We start from the raw sequence: 18,470 nt of genomic DNA on the forward strand, positions 1-18,470 counted from the left end.
ATAGAATAAAATAAATGATGTAAACATGCTTTTAAAACTAAAAAGTGCTTCACAAATGTACACCACCAGCTGTTTGTTACTGTAATTATTCTTGTTATTAGTTACTCATCCTGGAGAATCTGCCACAAAATGCAAGAGTAGCTACTGACCACTAGAAGAGAAAGGATGAGATGGTGTCTCACCTGGAAGCCTTCAAGGATCCTGTGGGCCTCCTTGTCCAGGTCCAGGTCAACGGGCGGCAGGCCCAGGTCATTGCTGTAGATGAGGTACACGCGCCCGATGTGGATGTGGCCGGGGCGGCTGTAGCCTGGTGCGCCCACCACAAGGTCACCGTGCCCATCCTGGTTGAGGTCAGCTGAGGTCATTGCCCTTAGGGAAGTGAAGGGACCCACCATGGTATGCACTGAGCACTAGGGTTAAAGCTGTCGCCTGCTTCTTTCCTTTCTAGAGCCCAGTCCGTTAACTTTCTCTCACTGACTTTTCCACCCTGCGTGACTGTTGTGAATATTCACTTCTCAGGTTGTACTGTTAGTGTGATTCAGTCTCATTCTTCAAGGGGAAAAATAAAATAAAAATGGACAAATCAAGGCCTCTAAGCATTTCTGGACTACATAACCTGAGAGGATGAAAAGTATACTCACGAAGCTTCTTGTCTTATACACAAAACCAGGGCTTGCCTGAGAGTAGAGAGGAAATTCATGTCCAGCCAAGCCCCTCTAGCCAATGGAGCAGGCCACTTTCTGATCTGCTCAATTCGTTTCAATGTGTTATCTGATCAAAGACAAGCTTGTGTGAAATAGACTATGTTTCTACCATAGCCGCACAGGCACCTGGCAGTGGGCCAAATCAAGTGTCCAACATATTTAGTAGAGGCTCCTAGATGAGATTCCAAGAGCCACCAGTTACAGAGCTGGATAAACCAAGTCAAAGGTTCAAGTGTCACTACTGGGGCTGGAAAGACCAAAAGTCATTTGTTTATTCTAGTGCTTATCACCACATAAAGAACAAATGGCAGGCCGAGCATGGTGGCTCACGCCTGTAATCCCAGCACTTTGGGAGGCCAAGGCAGGTGGATCACCTGAGATCAGGAGTTCGAGACCAGCCTGGCCAAGACGGTGAAACGCTGTCTCTACTAAAAATACAAAAATTAGCTGGGTATGGTGGCAGGCACCTGTAATCCCAGCTACTTTGGAGGCTGAGGCAGGAGAATCACTTGAACCCGGGAGGCAGAGAACCCAGTGAGCCGAAATCAGAACAAACGGCAGAACAAAGGAAAAAGTCAAGAGCAGTTGTTTAAGGCTGTGATACCTGGTGGGAGGGACAGACACTCCAGTGGACCCGTTGCTGTTCTCTGCACTTTGGAGGCTCAATGCTGGCCAGTAATGGCCCTAGGGATGCCCCTGTGGCTGGCTGTGCTTATGTAGCTGCCAGCCCAGCAGGAGGCCTTTTGGATCTTTCAGGGAGGTAGCCATACACACAAGTGAACGACCAGTAAAGACAGCATTCACCTCCCCATCTCCTGCACTAGAGCTGAATGCACAGAAGCCCTGAAAGGAAGGACTGTCAGGAAATTGTGCCAAGGAAATGCAATGCCCTTTGGAATTAAGGAGTATGATTTTTTTAAAAAGCCTTCATCCAAACTTCCAGAAAATAGTCACTTTTATATACTTGGGGTTAGTTTTGTATGTTGTTGTTGTTTTGTTTTGTTTTTTATTTATTTTGGGGGCTTACTTTTGGTTGAATTTTAAAATTAGAGGAATTCCTAACATTCTCTTTATAAAACTGTCATGGTATACCAGCTTTTACCGTATGAAGTTACAATATTTAAATCACTATAACAGCTATCTGCTTATATCCTCCTGATGTGACTAGATTACAAAAGAAATCTGTAAGAATTTATCTCCAAGAACATCAGAGCTTTACAAAAATTCCATGAAATAATCCTTTATCGTTGTGATTATTTAGTAAACCGAAAGTTCCTTGTATTTAAACATATTTGACCAAGTGTAAGGAGATCATTTCATTGTTACAATAACTTAACCATTAAATTAATGCTTTTGGCCAGGTGCAGTGGCTCATGCTTGTAATCCCAGCACTTTGGGGGGCTGAGGCAGGTGGATCGCTTAAGCCCAGGAGTTTGAGACCAGCCTGGGCAACATAGCAAGACCCCAACTCTAGTACAGAAAAAAAATTTTTTTAATCAAATAAATTAATGCTTTTGTTGATGATGAATTCATTGACAAGCAAGGTGCTAACAAGCACCATTTAAAACAGTTGCAGAGGGCTGGGCACAGTGGCTCACAGCTGCAATCCCAGGACTTTGGGAGGCCGAGGAAGGAAGATCACTTGAGCCCAGAAGTTCGACATCAGCCTGGTCAACATGGTGAAACCTTGTCTCTACTAAAAATATAAAAATTAGCCAGGCATGGTGGCGCGCACCTGTAACCCCAGCTACTGGGAAGCTGAGGCAGAGAATCACTTGAACCTGGGAGGCAGAGGTTGCAGTGAGCCAAGATCAAGCCACTGTACTCCAGCCTGGGTGACAAGTGAGACTCTGTCTCAAAAATAAAATAAAATAAAATGAAATAAAAAACAGTTGCAGAATGACTGAATAAAATTAATACTGAAGAAAACATTCACAAGTTAGATAAACTTATACGTACCAGCCAAGCCTCGCATAAGGAAATGACAAGAAGTAAGATGCTAAGGGGCTGGAGACGTGCTTTTGTGACAACTGAGAGCCACCTATGAACATTGTCCTTATGTTCCTTTCCAAAGCCTTGTAGATAAAGGACATGGAATCCTGAAATAAAAGAATCATTATAGACAGTAAAGACACGTAGCATAATCAACAAAGCTACTGTTTCCTGTCCAAAGTATTCGACTTGTGTAAAGGAAATGAGTTTTTAGAAGTGCTAAACAATAAAATAAAACATTAGGTCCTATCAGCAAGTAAGATCACTTAGGACAGGCAATTAGGATAGTGAAATCATACCCCCAACTTATGCTGAGGGATGGTAGAGTTACAGCCCAAGAGGTTAGGACCAGCATGGGTAGAAAGAGTTATCGCTCTGTCGCCAGGCTGGAGTGCAGTGGCACGATCTCAACTCATTGCAACCTCCGCCCCCTGGGTTCAAGCAATTCTCCTGCCTCAGCCTCCCTAGTAGCTGGGATTACAGGTGCTCGCCACCACACCCAGCTAATTTTTGTATTTTAGTAGAGATGGGGTCTCACCATGTTGGCCAGGCTGGTCTCGAATTCCTGACCTTAAGCAATCCACGTGCCTCGGCTCCCCCAAAGTGCTGGGATTACAGGCGTGAGCCACCATGCCCAGTGGACTAAAATTTTTTAAAAGATAAGTCTGTCCATGTGCAGTGGCTCACACCTATAATCCTAGCACTTTAGGAGCCTGAGACAGGAGGATCACTTGAGCCCAGGAGTTTGAGACCAGCCTGGGCAACATGGAGAAACCCCATCTCAACAAAAAATACAAAAAATTAGCCGAGTGTGGTGGAGCGTGCCTGTAATCCCTGCTACTTGGGAGGCTGAAATGGGAGGATCACCTGCACCCAGGAGGTTGAGGCTGCAGTGAGCTGAGATCTCACCATTGCACTCCAGCCTGAGCAACAGAATGAGACTCTGTCTCAACAACAACAACAAAAAGAACAAGTCCTTTCAATCCAGAACTTTAATTGTATTTGTATATGTGTATATATATTAACAAACAAATAAACTGGAACAACAGGATGCCAAAGATATCCTCCAGACCGGCCAGGCACGGTGGCTCACACCTATAATCCTAGCACTTTGGGAGGTCAAGGTGGGCGGATCACAAGGTCAGGAGTTCGAGACCAGCCTGGCCAATATAGTGAAACCCCGTCTCTACTAAAAATTAGCTGGGAGTGGTGGCGGGCACCTGTAGTCCCAGCTACTTGGGAGGCTGAGGCAGGAAAATCGCTTGAACCTGGGAGATGGAGGTTGCAGTGAGCTGAGATCGTGCCACTGCACGCTAGCCTGGGTGACAGAGCAAGACTCCATCTCAAAAAAAAAAAAAAAGATATCCTCCAAACCACACCCAAGCTGAGACGCGGCTGTATTTGCTGCCAGGCAGGCACGGGAGGTCACATGCAGAATGCTAGGAGCCGTACGCCACAGAATTTGGGGGACAACAAGCCCCTCAGCTTGGGATGCTGAATCGTTCTTAATATGGTTACTGCAGAGACAAAAAACACAAACTAGAGTGGCCCTGAACAAGCTGGCCAGATACTAGATCCATCCAAGTTAAGGGGACACAACTCTAAGTCTGCCCAAGTGTGACATGAGACCAAACAAGACTTCCTAGGTCTGCTCCAAAGCAGAGCACAGTTGGCTCAGAGCATGAAGGCAGCCCAGATGGCTCAGGTTCTGCAAAAGCACAGGGTCTGAGGTTCTTTCAGGCACGAGTATGCCTTCTGCTTTGCCCATTCTAATCTCACTGGCAGGCCATGCATAGATTGCTTCATCCTAAAGCCTAGCTCTGACCTGCTCATTCATCCAGGAAGCAATTAATCAGCTCCTACTATATGCCAGGTACCACAACAGACACTGGGAACATAAAGTCCCTCCTTAGACAATTCATTTTTTTGCAAAGGAGAAAATCCAAATATGACAAGACAAAATGACATGTGCTTTGATAGAGGTTCCCCTCCCCAGTCCGGGACCAGCTACATAATTTAAGGAGGCCAGGGCAAAATTAAAACATGCAGCCTTTTGTTAAAAAAATTGTTAAAGCCGGGTGCGGTGGCTCACGCCTGTAATCCCAGCACTTTGGGAGGCCCAGGTGGGCGGATTACCTAAAGTCAGGAGTTCAAGACCAGCCTGGCCAACATGGTGAAACCCCGTCTCTACTAAAAATACAAAAAGTAGCTGGGCATGGTGGCGGGTGCCTGTAATCCCAGCTACTCAGGAGGCTGAGGCAGGGAATTGCTTGAACCCGGGAGGCAGAGGTTACAGTGAGCTGAGGTGGTACCACTGCACTCTAGCTCAGGTGACAGAGCAAGACTCTGTTTCAAAAAAAAAAAAAATTGTTAAGAATTTTAAGGCAGTGACAGCAGTGCATTAAACCTAAACTAGGCCCTTCCGCAATTCCCAGAGACCCCATTCACAAAGTTGTCCAAACCCTTCTGACATTAAGAGCCCACTACAATCCAATGCCTACTTAGCTTCCTAAGCCTCTCACAGTAACTCATATTCCTTGTCCTGTGCTCCAGGCAAATACGACTACTCAGATTTCCCAACACCTGAAACTTTCCCAACCCACTAACAGAAATGTACTCTCACTGATGAAATACTATCTACTGTCCAAGACCTAACTTGAATGTCCCCTCCTCCAGGAAGCCTTCTCTGTCTGATGGCCTCCAAGGTGAAGCTTTTCTCCCTGCTATTTTGTTTTGTTTTGTTTTTTGAGACAGGGTGTCACTCTAGCACCCAGGCTGGAGTGCAGTGGTGCAACCTCAGCTCACTGCAACCTCTGCCTTCCAGGAACAAGCAGTCCTCCCACCTCAGCCTCCCGAAGAGCTGGGACTACAAGTGCACACTACCATGCCCAGCTGATTTTTTGTTAATTTTTTGTAGAGACAGGGTCTCATTATGTTACCCAGGCTAGTCTCAAACTCCTGAGCTCAAGCAATCCACCTGCCTCGGCCACTTAAAGTGCTGGGATTACAGGCGTGAGCCACCACGCCCATTCTCCCTACTATCTAATGATGCACTTACCGCACCATGGTATGTGTTGCAATCTACTCACATAATGGTTATTTTTGTATTTGTCACTCCTTTCAGACTGAAATTTTTTAAGGGTCAGAGTTCATTTGTCTTTCATTTTATATCCCCCAGTAGAGTGTCTTCACTTAACAGCTAACTTCATTGATTAATTTCATACACAATGGGGCTATGCACAGTGAGCCTTCAACATTGTGAACGCCTTTGGGACTAAGTCCAAAGAAGGATTGGCCTGGGTGCCCAGGGTCATCTTGACTTGACAGAGACCACTGAGGTGCAGACTCAGGGCATCTCCAGAACAAACCACATATGGATGCCAAGAGTATTTGCCAGCCTGGCACATGCTTAGGCCCAGGCTGGAGTGCACTGGCATGATCATAGCTCACTGTAGCCTTGAACTCCTGGGCTCAAGCAATCCTCCTGCCTTAGCCTCCCAAGTAGCTGTGACAACAGGCACAGCCATCACACCCAGCTAATTTATTTATTTTTTATAGAGACAAGGTCTTGCTATGTTGCCCAGACAGGTCTCAAACTCCTGGACTCAAGGGATCCTCTCAACTCAGCCTCCCAGCCACCACATCCCACCACAGGTAAATTTCAATGGACAAATAAATACCCAGGGACTCAGCGAAACAAGGTATCTCAAGAAGCAGTATTCCTCTTTCTCAACTTAGAGCAGAAAATTCTTACCGGGGTCCAGGAATTTACACTAAAGAACACTCCTCTTTCAGTATAGTTTATATTCCTGTCAATACTTTCAGTTAGGGATGTAGTCAAATTTCTGTGAAAATCATTTTTCTGCATTTTCGAGCTGTTGAAGAGAAAGAGGAATAAACTGGTTACGACTGAGAAAACAATCCCCTGTAAAACTGAGTTGAAGAATATAGTCAAATCACAGGTTAAAAGACCACAAAATTTTAACGTCAGAAGGCTGAAGGAGCAACACAGAAAGTTTTAGAAAAACCTTCATTTCACAAAATCTTTTAGTAAACACATTTCTAAGGCTTAAAAGCCTATCCTTATAAAACATATTTCCTATAATATCAGAGCTCTATGGTAGGAGTAAAAGGCTTCAATTCTTTCCAGATTATGAAAAAATTTAGCAACAGGTATCAGCTGGTGGGGAAACTGGTATGCAAGCATACCGATTTTTTTTTTTTTTTTTTGAGACGGAGTCTTGCTCTGTCACCTAGGCTGGAGTGCAGTAGCATGATCTCGGCTTATTGCAACCTTCGCCTCCTGGGTTCAAGCAATTCTCCTGTCTCAGCCTCCTGAGTAGCCTGGAACTACAGGCATGCACCACCACACCCAGCTAATTTTTTTGTATTTTTAGTAGAGATGGAGTTTCACTATGTTGGCCAGGCTGGGCTCGAACTCCTGAGCTCAGGTGATCCACCTGCCTCGGTCTCCCAAAGTGCTGGAATTACAGGTGTGAGCCATCACGCCCGGCCAGCATACTGATTTATCTTCAAAGACATGCTAAAATTAATTATACAATAAAAATACATTTTCACATTCAAAGATGTCAACCAGCCAAAAAGCAGATGACTCAGGGAGCCAGAGAGGCTTCAGAAATGACTGAAGTAGGGAGTGGACAACAGCCGTAAGTGATGGGGCCCTGGGCATGACACCAACTAGTGTCAGGGTTCTGGCAACCCCAAGAAAGATTGCAAGCCTAATCAAAAGGTGCTCAATGTGATTAAACAACAACAAAGTATGTTGAAGGAATGGTTTGCTAGGAAAAAAAAAAAAAAAAAAAGTTACCCAATTCAAATACAACGAGGACTTCACTGAACACTTTCTGTGTAATTTTCATTCTTCCAAAGTGCTAAGATCATTCCTCTCAGTACCTTTATCATTGCAATACTCTATTTTTGAGTATCTCACTCTTGATCATCCTTAAATATCCCGGTTAAGCCATCACTTCTTCAAGGAGAGCTCTTTTGTGCCCAGGGTCAGGATGCTCTGTTGCAAATCCCCAGAGCACCCTGCATTTTTAATTCCTGACACTTAAATATCTGTTAAGCCATCATTTCTTCAAGGAGAACCCTCCTGTGCCCAGGCCAGGATGCCTGCAAATCCCCAGAGCACCTTGCATTTTTTCTTCCTAACACTTAACAATGTCCACAATTACTTGTTTAGTGCCCATCTACCTGCCAGGCCATATACCTGAGAGCAGGAACTGTTTCTGTCTTGTTCACAATGATATCTCTAGTGCCTGAACCAGTTCCTGGCACCTACTGATTAATAAATGATATTTTATTATTTGTGTCATTTTGTTCTATTTTATTAATATACACATATTTGTAATATTAATAACTTATTAAATGAATGCATAAATGACTGTTGGTTGGTACCTGACTCCAGCAGAAAATATCATTTCTTAAAATACAAACCAGGCCTCTGGCCCTTAACACTGAGGGCTTCTCCCGACACTGTCTCATCAATAAATAAATTTTCACGTAAAATCTGGGTGAAGTTTATGAGTAAGACAATAATATTGATAGTTACAATAATACTAACTACATTTCTTCTTTCTTTTTTTGAGACAGGATCTCACTCTGTTGCCTAGACTGGAGTGTACTGGCCTGATCTCAGCTCACTGCAGCCTCGAACTCCTAGGCTCAAGCAATCCTCCCGCCTCAGCCTCCCAAGTAGCTGGGACTACAGGCACACACCACCATACCCAGCTAATTTTGTTCATTTTTTGTAGATACAGGGGTCTCACTATGTTGCTGAGGCTGGTCCTGAACTCCTGGACTTAAGGGATCCTCCTGCCTCAGCCTCCCAGAGTGCTAGGATTACATGTATGAGCCACTGTGCCCAGCTACTAACTACCATTTAATGAGCAACCCAACATGTGCTAATTGCTTTACATCCACCACTGCATGTCATCCACACCATAATTCTGGGAGTGTTGATGTGCTTTTTCCATTTTGCAAAAGGAGGAAGCTATAGCTCCAAAAATCAAGCAGCTTGTTTAAAAATCACACAGCTGCAAGTGACAAATCTGGAATTTGAACCTACAGCTGTCTCTCAACAGATCCCGTGTTCTCAACCTCTGTAGGGCATCTCCTCCAGGTGAGATGTACTTTTTCTATGAACAATTTTGGAGTCCACTTACCCCTGGGTGTGGTTTTGCTGGCCGCCACATGCAATGAACAGAGGGTTCTCAGGCAGGTTGCAGTCACTGAGGAAACAGTCAAATGAGTTAGGCATTTGTCTACTTCTTCACAAGCATGAATTTTACCGAGAATCGGTAGTGCGCTTCAATCATCTCCCAAAGGCTTAAAGTGTTCATTACCTAGCCATACAGGACCAATTAAGAGCCCATGTTCTCCCAGAGAGGGTGGGTAGGCTGACGGTTGTCACTATCATGGTAATCCAGGAAGGCTCATGCTGCCAGTCACCCCAGACTCAGCCTTCCTCTTCCCTCCCCGCTCCACCTGCTGAGCTGTTCCATGCTAACACGAAACGTCTCAGAATTTGAGAGTGTTATCAAAACTGGTTACCAATTATGTCACCTTCTGCCCAATTACACACATTTATGCCTATATGTGTCTGAATTTCTCAATTTCATTTCTTTAAAAAAAATTCCATAATTTCAATAATTAAATAGCTAATGAAGGATCCCCTTTTACAAGTGAAAAAGCCTCTGAGAACATAAGAGATAAACTCTTCCCAATAGAGACTTTCCCCCAACACTGAACAGAAGCACTGAGGAAGCAGGTATTAATATAAGAAGAGTATTCTGGAATGAAGACTATCTTAAGATTTGTATGGAGGTCACTGAGGGAGGCTGGGGTACAATACAAAAGTAATGTGGAGTGTAGGGGTGAAGAGAATTAGTTGCTGAAAAAGGAATTCCAAAAAGGAGGTGGGAAAAAGCTGAAGGCAAACTCTTCCTACCAAAACATTTCTCTGGCCAGGTTTGAGCTGAGGAAAAGGTTCTCTCTTTGGACCTTTTCTTCTCCACCACAGGACACAAAAGGCAGCCTTATAGCATTAGCACTATACTTTCAAATAGAGTTTGAGGTGAGTAGAGTTCTCGGCAATGTAACTACCACTACTTCATTGCTTTTTTAAGGAAAATATACCAAATAACATAAATGAGCTTTGGAAGATAACCTGTCTTAGTAAGCTGGGAAATGCCTGTTACTATGAACATATTTATGTTTTCCTTTCTGTTATGAATTTTTTTGTGTTGTCTCTTTTTGGAGACTTCTCTGAATTTCCCATACATTTTCATAAATTCTGATGAATCTTTCTTTGTATATGTATGCAAAGAAGCAATCAACTCATGGAATTTTATACCTTGGCAAATTGGGACAGGGATCAAGAGACAAGAAATATGTTCTTTCTCAATTATCTTTTCCTAACGAAAGAATAAGGTCCAGCTATCTTTCCTTAGCTATTTGGAGAACCAAACCAAAAATGAACACCAAAAAATGTTTTCCAGTTTGGATTATATAAAACAAGTAAGTGCAGGTCAATCACTCAAACATGCCCATATGTTATGAGTCCTTCCAATACAAACTTTGCTTCCTTCTAATAATAATAGTAACCAATACTTAGTAAGTGCTTACTCTATGCTAAACCCTTTACATGACTGATCTAATTTACTCCTCACAAAAATCCTATGGTAAAAATAGTATTGCTGTCCCAATTTTATAGGTGAGGAAATAAGATTTTGGAAGGTTTAGCAACTTGTTCCAGATAATTCAGTAGTGAGTGGCAGATCTCTTAAATTCTGTACAACCACGGCAGTATGCACCTAAAAACCCACGTCCACGGGAGAGCTTGGGGATTTTAGTTGAGGTTTATTTCACTATTAAAAGTGGCACTCATATGAGATTGCTATCCCTGCCAAATTGTTACTCACTGAGTGTTAAAAACAAGTTTATTATGTACCAAGCTAAGGTCAAATTTGTCATCAAAGGGAATTTTGTTTCAAATCAACACAATATATAATTATGGTTAACACTGTTTGGGTACTAGCAAATGTTTATAAGGGTAAAGGAACATCACCCAGTATAATATTCTGGATCTACATTCTGTAGGCCATTCCAACTTATAAACAGCCAACTCTGCTATGATCCTGACCTGGAACAGTCTCCCAGGCACAGGTCCCGCCCAGAGAACCCTCTTTCCCACTGCTGGTGGTACAGCCTAAGCTTCCCGCTCTGCCCTTTCCCCGATTCGGGGGCTGCCCTGTGCTTCCTAGCCACACCCACATCTCAACCCGGTTCAGGTCAGTAGTGGGGAGAGGCTGCACGTCCAACAGCATGATCAGAAATGGGTTCTCTGGGCCAGGCGTGGTGGCTCACGCCTGTAATCTCAGCACTTTGGGAGACAGAGGTGGGTGGATCACTTGAGGTCAGGAGATCGAGACCAGCCTGGCCAACCAACATGGCAAAACTCTGTCTACAAAAAATACAAAAATTAGCCAGGTGTAGTGGTGAGTACCTGTAGTCATAACTACTCGGGAAGCTGAGGCAGGAGAATTGCTTGAACCCAGGAGGTGGAGGTTGCAGTGAGCCGAGATTGCACCACTGCACTCTAGCCTGGGCAACAGAGCAAGACTCTGTCTCAAAAAAAAAAAAAAAGGAAAGAAAAGAAAAAGAAATGGGTTTTCCGGCCACGCATGGTGGCTCATGCCTGTAATCCCAGCACTTTGGGAGTCTGAGGCGGGTGGATCACTTGGATCTCAGGAGGTAGAGACCAGCCTGGGCAACATGGTAAAACCCCATCTCTACCAAAAATACAAACAATTAGCCTGGTGCAGTGGTGTGAGCCTGTGGTCCCAGGTACTCGAGGCTGAGGCACAAGAATCACTTGAGCCCAGGAGGTGGAGGTTGTAGAGAGCTGAGATGATGCCACTGCACTCCAGCCTGGGTGACAGAACAAGACCCCATCTCAAAAACAAAAAACAAAAACACATGTGCTCTTAAAAAAAAAAAAGAAAAAGAAAGAAATGGGTTATCAGAAGAGCCTTGGCTCCCTCTGATCTAGGGGTAGTGTAAGACTCTGTGAGAGTCTAATGATCTACTACAGCTAGAAGTGGGGACAATCACAGTCTACCTTATCTATATTTCGGCTGAGTTTCTGATTAATTCTTGTCCTGAGCATGCTTAGGAGAAGAAAAGGAACTGGAGGTTCAGCAGCTGTCCCATCTGGGATAGATGTCAAATTTCAACAGAATGTTTTACAAATGCATTTATTTCTCATTTTACGTTGGAGTGTGTGTCGGGGCATGTAGCTATAGCTCTATTGGCTTCTGTTTTTTTAGTATTAGGTGAGGTATTCTTTGACACCCTCAAACCCTGAGAGTGTAGTCAGGGTGGAGAGGTGTGTCACCACAGCAAGAACACAGCCACTCTGGGACCTGTGGAGACCTGGCACTCCAGCCCCCAGCATGGGTTTTCCCAAAAGAAACAGATGGAGGCTGGGTGCAGTGGCTCATGCCTGTAATCCCAGCACTTTGGGAGACCAAGGCAGGTGGATCACTTGAGGCCAAGAGTTTCAGGCCAGCCTGGTCAATATGGCGAAACCCGATCTCTACTAAAAATACAAAAAAATTAGCCAGGGATGGTGGTGCACACCTGTAGTCCCAGCTGATTGGGAGGCTGAGGCACGAGACTCCCTTGAACCCAGGAGGCAGAGGTTGCAGTGAAGCCGAGATCGTGCCACTGTACTCCAGCCTGAGCAACAGAGCAAGACTCTGTCTCAAAATAAAAAGAAAGAAACAAATGGAGCACCACCTGTGGAGGCTGATTCCTGCCTGGCTGAGCCATTTCTCACAGACCCCAAATATTGCAATAACTGTCTATTTCTAAAACACGAGCAGCATCAACCAAGCCAACTGGATGGGAACCAGTCGAGTTTATAAGATCACTGAGTTTCCATTCTTTCCCTCTTTGAATAGGTTAGAAAAGCACTTCATGAGATTGTTTTGTTTTTATGTGATCAGTTGAAAAACCTGAGAGTTATGTTGGGGGATGGGGTAAAAAGGCAGGGAGTGATTGGTAATAGAAATGCAATATGAATTCACCTGGTCCCATTCTCCAACATGAAGCTTGTTAGATGGTAAATATTAGTGGACCAAAATGCCATATCATCCAGTCCTCCAAGAAAATACTCTTGGAATTGTTCCACCAAAAACGGGGACTTTGTAGAGTAAGTGGGATATAACTATGGCAGAGAGAAAGAAAAAATAAAATGAATATGGTACTATTCCTGGTATCTTTATAATCCTTTAAGATTTGGAAGAATGACGCCTTTACCTTGGAAACAGCTAGCATCTCACCGTACCTGCAACATAAACAATAATTTTGGCTGTGAGTTGCAGTTTGTAACAGAGAAATGAAGCAAATAATGAAGAAAAAGTTCCATCCACCCTTTTCTACCGTCACGCAACTGCCTTTGAATAAGCAGAATCCATAAATCCAAAATCCAGTCTCAGGAAACAAAAAAATAAAAACTGTGCAAAGGAAGTCACAACAAAATCAGTTGCAAATTGTCCTCTGAGTTACACTTACATTTCTAAGAACTGGATATGTGAACAATCAACGATTACATTTTCGGTGATGACTTTTCGACCATACAGTTTCTCATAAATTCCCAGTAGATCTTTGACTGGCACATACCTAAAAAATGCAGAATAAAGTAAGAGTTGTTTTGATTCTGAAGCTGAAAATAGTAACAACAGCAGCAGCAGCTCCCAGTTATTCCGTGATTATTTTGTGCCAGGCACCATGTAAAAGTCTTTACATGCACTAGTTATTTAATCCTAGCAATGACCTCAGGTGGTTAGTACTATCATATTCCCGTTTTACATAAGAAGAAATGATTAAGGCACAGAAAAGTTAAATAATTGGCCCAATGATGCAGAGCAAACAACTGGTAACTTAATCAAATATTTATGTAGTAGGTATACTCAGATTGGAAACTAACTATAACGTACAAAAAGAGTGGTTAATTTTGTGAATTCAGAGTTCAAGAAGTAATTTAAAGTATTTTCATTGTTTCAAGTTGAATTGAAAAGAATTATTTTAAAAACACTATTATAAAAATGTCTCCTCACCCTGACATCTTAATTTCAGAGTATATAAAGTATACAAAAAAGTATACCAAAGTATAAAAGTATTGTAAAGGAAAATAAATCTCAGAACCCCAAAATCACTAAACTAAAGGGAAAAGTCAAGCTGGGAACCGCGTAGGGCAAACCTGCCTCCCAATCTATTTCTGTGTGGTTTCTGTGTGGTTGTTTTTGTTTTCTGTTTTTTGTTTTTTTTTGGAGATGGAGCTTCGCTCTTGTTGCCCAGGCTGGAGTGCAATGGTGCAATCTCCGTTCACCGCAACCTCTGCCTCCCAGGTTCAAGCAATTCTCCTGCCTCAGACTCCCGAGTAGCTGGGATTACAGGCGTGTGCCACCACGCCCGGCTAATTTTATATTTTTGGTAGACATGGGGTTTCTCCATGTTGGTCAGGCTGGTCTCGAACTCCCAACCTCAGGTGATCCACCTGCCTCGGCCTCCCAAAGTGCTGGGATTACAGGCGTGAGCCACCACACCCGGCCCTCCCAATCTATTTCTAAGTGAGATTGCTACAAAGATTACAAAGATTGAAAGCTACATACCTCCCCACAAGGAAATTCATGTGGGCAAAGGACAGATAGAACTCAAATATCATCCCTCTGCTCACCTGAGACAAATGTATATCTGATTGCTTCCTTTGCCTAATTGTTTCACTAAACCAGACTACAGCATAAGTGACACTATTACTGTAAATTGCATATTCAGTGAAAGGCTAATCGGAAATTCGGAAGGATGTCTCGTATCTACCTGTGACCTGGAAGCCTCCTCCTCGCTTCGAGTTGTCCCGTCTTTCTGGACTGAACCAACGGACATTTTACTTATTTTTTTATTTTTATTTTTTTTTGAGATGGAGTCTCACTCTGTCACCCAGGCTGGAGTGCAGTGGTGCGATCTCGGTTCACCGCAACCTCCGCCTTCCAAGTTCAAGCAATTCTCCTGCCTCAGCCTCCCAAGCAGCTGAGACTCCAGGCGTGCGCCACCATGCCTGGCCAAAACAACTGACCTGTAAGGGGACTGAACCCGCGACCCTGGTGTCATTAGCACCACAACTGAGCTAACTGGCCAATAGCCATTTCCCATTTATTGATTGATGTCCCAAGTTTCCCTAAAATGTATAGATAACCAAGATGTGCTCCAACAGCCTTGGGCACATGTTGTCATCCGGACCTCCTGAGGCTGTATCATGGGTGTGTCCTTAATCTTGGCAAAACAAACTTCCTAAATTGATTGAGACTTGTCTCAGATACTTCTTGGTTTACAGTATAAAGCAATGAAAAGAATTCTAAATCAGGCTTTTGGTTCACAAATGTTAGTTATTTCAGTTGCAAAGAGCAGCATTTAAAAACCAGATTTATACTTAATCATCTTTTAATTTAAAAATCCTCAGAATAAACAAGATAAAAAATCACAACCAATAAAATCTAACTTTAGTAGGTTTCTTTTAGTAGGTAAAAGAAAGAAACAATTGAGAGACTCATTTTTTATTTTATAAGAGCACTGGAATGGCATTCACAATAAAAATAGCTTAAAAGGTCAGACAAAATAACAAAAAATATTTTTTAAAATGAATCACCAAGCTAGCAGGACAGCAGAAATTTTTCAAAGGCCAAAAACAACTAGAAACAAAAAAACCCTGGGAGGTAAGCAAATGGGACAACCAGCTTTTGCCCTGAGAACGTGTGCCACACCCTACACGTTAGGTTTGGAACCTGGACGGTTTTTTTTTGTTTGTTTTTTTTGAGATGGAGTTGGAGTCTCACCCTGTCGCCCAAGCTGGAGCGCAGTGGCATGATCTCAGCAGTTCTTAACTTGAGCCTACTTATTCTAGCACCATGGAATATCACTAAACATGACCAGTATAACTCCAGTCACATCTGATAAAGGAGACTTTAATGCAGCAACTATTATTAGAGATAAAGAGGGATTTTGCCTCACAATAAAAAGCTCAATTCACAAGATATCCTTTTGAAATTGAATGTACCTAACAATATATCTTCAAAATCTATATAGCAAAGCAAACTTTGACAGAACTACAAGAAATTGAAAAATCTACCCTCATGTGGGAGATTTTTGAAACTAATTTCTCTCTTAATAATCAGTAGATAAACCTGATAAAAAGTAAAGAAATAAATAGTGATGTTATCTTACTTATAACTTACAAATCTTTTTATTTGAATGGTAAATTTTTTTTCTTTTTTTCTTTTTTGAGATGGAGTTTTGCTCTTGTCTCTCAGGCTGAAGTGCAATGGCATGATCTCAGCTCACTGAAACCTCCGCCTCCCAGGTTCAAGTGATTCTCCTGCCTCAGCCTCCCAAGTTGCTGGGATTACAGGCACGTGCCATCGTACCAGGCTAATTTTTGTATTTTTAGTAGAGACAGGGTTTAACCATGTTGGCCAGGCTGATCTCGAACTCCTGACCTCAGGTGATTCACCTGCCTCACCCTCCCAAAGTGCTGGGATTACAGGCATGAGCCACCGTGCCTGGCCTCAATATTTCAAAGTTGTTAATTTTCCAATTCATCTCTAGATTCAATAAACACTTAATCAAAATTCCAGCAAAGTTTTTCTTGGAACATGACAACTTGAGCCTAAATCTTATTTGAAAGAACAAAGGCAAAAAATAGGCAAAGCACTTTTGAAGAAAAAGAAGGACTAGTTATAAGATCTGCCCTAACAGAGCCCAAGACTTATTATAAAGCTACAGCAATTAAAATAATCAGTATTGTTCAGGGACCAAAAGGACATATCAGAAAGCTGACCCATACATATACATAACATTTTAATTTATAACCCAAGGGGGTGCAGTGGCTCACACCTATAATCCCAACACTTGGGAGGCCAAGGTGGGCGGATCACTTGAGCCCAGGAGTTCGAGACCAGCCTGGGCAACATGGCAAGACCTCATCTCTTACAAAACATTAAAAAATTAGCCAGGTAGAGGCTGAGGTGGGAGGATCACTTGGGCCTGGAAGTTGGAGTTTGCAGTGACCCAAGATCACACACCACTGCACTCCAGCCTGAGCCACAGAGTTAGACTGGCTCAAAAAAAAAAAGACAGAAAGAAAAAGAAAACCAAAACAGAGAAGGTATTGTAGATCAGCAAGGAAAGGGGAAACTATTGATAAATCATTCTGGGACAATCCATTATCTCCAGAGGAAAAAATAAAATTAGATTTACATCTCAGAACATACAAAAAATTAACTCCAGTTAAATCAAAGACATAAAGCTAAGATATAAAACTATAAAAGCTTTAGAAGTCTATGTAAGAGAATAACCATTTGCCCTCAAGGTAGAAAGGTTTTCTTTCTTTTTATTTAAGAGACAGGGTCTCACTCTGTTGCCCAGGCTGGAGTGCAGAGGCGCGATCATAGCTCACTGAAGCCTCAAACTCCTGTGCTCAAGTGATCCTCCCACCTCAGCCTCCCGAGTAGCTGGGACTACAGATGCTGTGCCACCACACCTAGCTAAGAACAGATTTCTTAAATAAGACATCAGAAGTACAGATTACGAAGGAAAAACTGATCTATCCAACTACATGAATATTAACAAATCCTGTTTGTCAAGATACACAATAAAATAAGTGAAAGGACATACCACAAACTGAAAGACATTTGTAATAACTAAGTGACAAACTGACAAGACAGTAGAAGCCAGAATATATAAATACTCACAAATAAATAAAAAGGATAAACAACCCAACAGAAAAACAGACTGAAAACTGGAAAAAGTTTTCACTTAAAATCAAACACAAACGATCCATAAAATAGAAGAAAAGTGTGACCTCATTAGCAATCTGGGAAATTCAAACTGCAACCTCAGTGAGATACCATTACACACTAACAGGCTGGAAATTTTAACAGTTGGACAATACCAAGTATTGGAGAATGCAGAAGCAGCAGAATGATTATACAAAGCTAATGGGAGCATAAGTTAAGATGATAATTTTAAAAAAGTAAACTATGACTCAGCAACTCCACTCCATTCAAAATTGAGTGGAATTCAATTTCTCAAAGAATCTAGACTATGCTAATATGCAATTTTACTTTTCAAAATTTACCAGTGCAGAAGACTTCTAATTACATTGTCAGTTGTATTTTCTAAGAAAAAAAGTCAAGGCTCTAAATGTCACTTAGATACCACATATTTAGATGTACATTGCTCTTACCAGCGTCGTGCAAGGTAATTAAAATTAAATTCAAACTGGCTCAACACATCTCCTCCTAGGGTATGAGAAAAATATTGACATTTGGTGGATTAGTGACAAACATAGCATGCATCTTTCAACATGAGGTCTGACAAGTCGGATTATTAGTTTTTCACATTATTACATGTTTTTGTTCATTGTTTTAGGTAAAGGCATGCCTTTTTTTTTTAGACGGAGTTTTGCTCTTATTGCCCAGGCTGGAGTGCAATGGCGTGATCTCGGCTCACTGAAACCTCCGCCTCCTGGGTTCAAGCAATTCTCCTGCCTCAGCCTCCCGAGTAGCTGGGATTACAGGCATGCGCCACCACGCCCAGCTACTTTTTGTATTTTTAGTAGAGGTGTGGTTTCACCATGTTGGCCAGGCTGGTCTTGAACTCCTGACCTCAGGTGATCCACCTGCCTTGGCC

At 42.6% G+C, this 18,470-nt stretch overlaps 1 protein-coding gene across 2 annotated transcripts in view; it reads right to left on the bottom strand.

The window, feature by feature from the left end:
* GPLD1 (glycosylphosphatidylinositol specific phospholipase D1) overlaps positions 1-18,470 on the bottom strand; it is a 62,010-nt gene that overhangs the window by 26,956 nt on the left and 16,584 nt on the right. Inside the window, exons 7-14 of one of the 2 annotated variants that reach the window (XM_004043340.5) lie at positions 18,025-18,079; positions 13,299-13,406; positions 13,044-13,071; positions 12,812-12,951; positions 8,885-8,950; positions 6,451-6,571; positions 2,664-2,803; positions 183-369 (exon numbers count right to left, since the gene is read on the bottom strand). In XM_004043340.5, the coding sequence (XP_004043388.1) occupies positions 183-369; positions 2,664-2,803; positions 6,451-6,571; positions 8,885-8,950; positions 12,812-12,951; positions 13,044-13,071; positions 13,299-13,406; positions 18,025-18,079 (845 nt within the window). The remainder of the gene's footprint in view (positions 1-182; positions 370-2,663; positions 2,804-6,450; positions 6,572-8,884; positions 8,951-12,811; positions 12,952-13,043; positions 13,072-13,298; positions 13,407-18,024; positions 18,080-18,470) is intronic. The other variant, XM_055390355.2, reaches the window with a different exon arrangement.

The sequence above is a fragment of the Gorilla gorilla genome, chromosome 5, assembly GCF_029281585.2.
Source record: "Gorilla gorilla gorilla isolate KB3781 chromosome 5, NHGRI_mGorGor1-v2.1_pri, whole genome shotgun sequence".
In the NCBI taxonomy this organism is placed as follows: domain Eukaryota; kingdom Metazoa; phylum Chordata; class Mammalia; order Primates; family Hominidae; genus Gorilla; species Gorilla gorilla.